At 41.3% G+C, this 4,558-nt stretch overlaps 1 protein-coding gene across 1 annotated transcript; it reads right to left on the reverse strand.

Annotated features, from left to right (window-relative positions):
- Window positions 1-1,229: 1,229 nt before the first annotated feature.
- Window positions 1,230-4,119, reverse strand: LOC115209739 (28S ribosomal protein S34, mitochondrial). The gene is made up of 2 exons (XM_029778247.2): window positions 3,884-4,119; window positions 1,230-1,606 (listed from the first exon to the last, which is right to left on the reverse strand). The coding sequence occupies exons 1-2, from the start codon at window positions 4,067-4,069 to the stop codon at window positions 1,280-1,282; spliced, it is 513 nt and encodes a 170-aa protein (XP_029634107.1). The 5' UTR covers window positions 4,070-4,119; the 3' UTR covers window positions 1,230-1,279.
- Window positions 4,120-4,558: the final 439 nt, after the last annotated feature.

Consider the following 4,558-nt stretch of genomic DNA (forward strand, 5'->3'; position numbering starts at 1 on the left):
CTACCATCACTTGACAACTGATGTTGATGTGTTTACATCCCTGTAACTTAACAGTTCAGCAAAAGAGATTGATAGAATAAGTACTATGCTTACAAAGAATAACTCCTGGGGTCGATTTGTTCAACTGAAAGCGATGCTCCAGCATGGCGACAGTCAAATGACTGAAACAAGAAAGACTATACAACTCAGGAGTAATGATTGCAAGCAAACTAATGGACAGAATCGGTGGCATTTTCTTTTACAGAGTGTGTTGTTCATTACCACTTAGCTGAAAATCCAGCAGAGATGATGCTTAAGCTATTTCCGCTATAGCAGGAATGTGGTATGACAGAGTTAAGAAGTACCAATCACTTAATGCGGATAGAACTTATAGAAAAGGAAGACCCAGGAAGATTTGGAATGAGGTGGTGAAGACTGATTTTAGTACCCCGAGCTTCATCATCATCATTTAATGTCCGCTTTCCATGCTAGCATGGGTTGGACGATTTGACTGAGGACTGGCAAACCAGATGGCTGCGCCAGGCTCCAATCTGATCTGGCAGAGTTTCTACAGCTGGATGCCCTTCCTAACTCTGAGAGTGTAGTGGGTGCTTTTACGTGCCACCGGCACAAGGGCTAGTCAGGCGGTACTGGCAATGGCCATGCTCAAATAGTGCTTTTTATTTGAGCGTGGCCATTGCCAGTACCGCCTGACTGGCCCTTGTGCCGGTGGCACATAAAAGCACATAGACATTAAATGATGAGGAGGAGGATAGATATGTGTGTATGTGTGCGTACATCAGTCCTTTTCTCTTGACATTGCGTGAAGGTTGTTAACGAGTGTCACTGTCATGCAAGTGGTGTCATTTATTTCCAGCCTTCTACGAAAACAGGTTAGTCAATGGGGGAATTATTATATTAGTTTGGCAGCAGAAAGGGCATCCAGGTGTAGAAAATCTGCCCTGACAAATTACACCTGACCAATGGAAGCAAGGAAAAGTGGTCATTAACCCTTTTGTTACCAACCCGGCTGAAACCACCTCTGGCTCTGAGTACAAATGTCTTGTTTTCATAAGTTTTGAATTAAAATCTTCCACCAAACCTTAGTTACACTCTATGTTCTTAACACCAGCTTAATGATAACGAAGTTATTTTACAAAATTCTTTGTTAATAATTGAGAGAAACACAGAGCATCCCAAAATAAATACAGTAATGAAAGGGTTAAATGAAAATGAAGACAACAACTTACTCAAAAGAAACAATCAAAATTTATATACAAAATGCTATAACAGAAATTCTTTAAGGATGTTTGTCTTGTTGACTGACTTCAGCGGAAAATTGGCCTTTGCTGACTGTCAGCTTTAAACGCAAATCTTCTGGTAGTGGTTCTCCATTCTCGGCTTTCTTTGCAAGAATCATGGCTTTAAGAAGTGGCGGGAATTCCATTGTCAGTGGCACAGTTCGGGTCTCTCGTACATCTGTTGCAGTTAACTTGCAGAATTCTTCCTCTTCCTCTTTCGGAATTAATCGCCAATCAGCTTTGTGACAGGCATTGATTCCGCAAGGATGGGGATATTCTTTGCCGCGGAAAACTTTGATACCCTTGGCGATTCCTGTTCGGCGTTGCTGGATATGAACAAATAAAAATAGGAACTTTATGAATAAAAGAAGAAAAAAAATAAAGGAAAATAGTTTATTCATCTGGGCATAAACATTGCCATATGGTCGGGAAGAAGTTTGCTGCCCAACTCAACAGGTCTTGAGTTTATTGCCATTGTGTGGCGCCTTGGGCATGTGTCTTCTACTATAACCCCAAGCTGACCTAAGCCGTGAGTGGATTTGGTAAACAGAAACTGTACTGAAGCCTGCCATGTGTGTGGTTGTCCTCCACTGATGCTTGACAACCGGTGTTGGCTTGTGTATGTTCCAGTAACATTAGCAGTTTGGCAAAAGACACTAACAAAAGAAAGTCCCAGACTTCAAAATAAGTACAGGGGTCAATTTGTTTGAATAAACCCTTTAAGGTGGTGCCCCAGCATGGCCAGAGTCAATTAATGGAAATATGTAAAACCTGAACAAACTTCAGGGAATTTTTCCTTTATTAGTGCAGCCTTCCCCATTCTGCACCATGTCTTATGCGACCCGCTTCTGCAGTTATTCTCTATCCGGATTACAAGTTCAGGCTTATACCTGTAATTATTGAGGTCCTGGGAGGTATCGAAGCGTTTGAGTGACATTAGACCCCAACAAACACCCTTAAATTGAATGCATCGATCTGGGAAACACTCGTGGCCTGTCGACCTGTGCCTGACGGCCACGATCGTGGCCTGTCGTGTTTTGTGTTAATATTCTTTAGACTACACGTGGAATTACAGAATGCTTTAAAGAAAAATTTCTAGGGTGTGCTGTTTAGACCTAAAACAGTAATTAACTCACTTTAATTCATTTTAGTAACATGGGTGAAGAATATAACACCTTTGGCGGAGGTAAAGAATACGTACACCACCCGTTTTCGGCGTAACAAAAACCCTAACCTGGCATTCTTTCGATATAACTCGACAAAAACAAAACATTTCACTTCGGGTATTTCTGTGGGTTGTAGATTATAGAAGGAGGCGCAATGGCTCAGTGGTTAGAGCAGTGGACTCGCGGTCGTAGGATCGTGGTTTCGATTCCCAGACCGGGCGTTGTGAGTGTTTATTGAGCGAAAACACCTAAAGCTCCACGAGGCTCCGGCAGGGATGGTGGTGATCCCTGCTGTACTCTTTCACCACAACTCTCTCTCACTCTTACTTCCTGTTTCTGTTGTACCTGTATTTCAAAGGGCCAGCCTTGTCACTCTCTGTGTCACGCTGAATATCCCCGAGAACTACGTTAAGGGTACACGTGTCTGTGGAGTGCTCAGCCACTTACACGTTAATTTCACGAGCAGGCTGTTCCGTTGATTCGGATCAACCGGAACCCTCGTCGTCGTAACCGACGGAGTGCTTCCAGATTATAGATATAACGAAATTATGCCAGCAATGTCTCATTTTAAACTAGAAGATAAAAAAGCCTTGCATATTTGTTCTTACCTGTTTCCGAAAAGATCTATCTACGACGATTTCATCTCAATCGAAGGAGAGGGGCTTTCTCCGTCCGGGTTGCGGATCCGTGGAATAATCTGCCGGACGAGATAGTGAAAAAGCCGACGACCGCTCGGTTCAAAGTCTCTCTTGACCAGAAATGGCCTGAACTCTTTGTATGAACACCCTCCCTGTACATAACTCCATGTCCCCCTACATGGCCTTGCTTTTTGCTTTTTGAGCCAATAAAATTAAATTGAAATTAAAATCCGCAAATCTCCAAGCAGTAAAACAAAATCGAACTGTCAATTGCTTGCACGAAAATACCCGAAGTGAAATGTTTTGATTTTGCCGAGTTATATCGAAAGAATGTCCTTAACCTTAACCGTAATCCTAACCCCTAAACACCGGGTGTACGTATTCTTTACTTTCGCCAACATGTTTTTACGTGATCCTTTCTGTTTTGTATCACAGATTATTGTTTAGCAATGTATTCGACAACTTTATATAAAATATCACCTATAAACAATAAAAATAACATAATTTAGAAATTCGTAGACATTAGGGGCCAGTCCAGCATATAGATGCACTGGGGGTCCCTTCTCCTTTGTATCGAAGGTCATTGTTAATGTTCAAGGGTTCGTTGCTATTTCTAGCAACTCGAACGACCACGTATTATCTCACCCTTCGTTGTATCGTAAAATACATACCTAAAGGCCGAAATAAAAGTTAGATTGATCATTAATTACATTATAATTAATAAAGTAAATTACAAAAGTGTATAATTCTTCCCCAAATTAAATAAACAGTAAATGAAGGATATAATTAATGAACTTACGCTGTCGCAAAAGTTGGGTTGCACTTCGGTCAATCGATAATAGCTTTTCTCAGGATATCTGTTTAAGAAGCTGTGTCGGACAACCACACGTCCCACACCATTATTTTTAAGGTTCGTTAATAGAGAAAACAGGGTTTTCCCAGACCAGTCTAAATTGACTTTTCCGATCCGGCGAATGAGTCGCATTTTGACCTCGCTTGTAAGCTAGTTACCTCCCTTGCAGAAAGAGGTTCCTATTACTTTCGCTAGATGGCAGCACTAGTTCCACATAGTTACTTCACCCTTACGATTGTTCTTCGCATTTCTTTTCAAGAATTATTTCCCTTTAATCACTTAGGCACTGTTTGTTCACACACACACACACGCACACACACATACATCCACGCGCTCACAAATGCACACACAAACACACACACAGACACACACACGGAAACACACGCTCACACACACACAAAGACACACATATACACACACGCACACACACACACATACACACGGAAACACACACATATGCACACGCACACAGACACGGAAACACATACACACACACATACACGCACGCTCATACAATAAATTATATAGTTACAGTATTTGTTTCCTCTTAATAAAGATGAATTAAAATAATTACAAATATCTTTCTTTGAATACAAAATATTTTTCGAGCGAATATTTTCA

This window comes from Octopus sinensis, linkage group LG3, assembly GCF_006345805.1.
Source record: "Octopus sinensis linkage group LG3, ASM634580v1, whole genome shotgun sequence".
Lineage (NCBI taxonomy): Eukaryota > Metazoa > Mollusca > Cephalopoda > Octopoda > Octopodidae > Octopus > Octopus sinensis.

Bases quoted from the DNA above. Each gene is read 5' to 3' on its own strand.
- LOC115209739 (XM_029778247.2), bottom strand. From the start codon at position 4,069: ATGCGACTCATTCGCCGGATCGGAAAAGTCAATTTAGACTGGTCTGGG. The intron at 1,607-3,883 runs GTAAGTTCATTA...GTTCATATCCAG, and splicing joins AACCCAACTTTTGCGACAGC to CAACGCCGAACAGGAATCGC.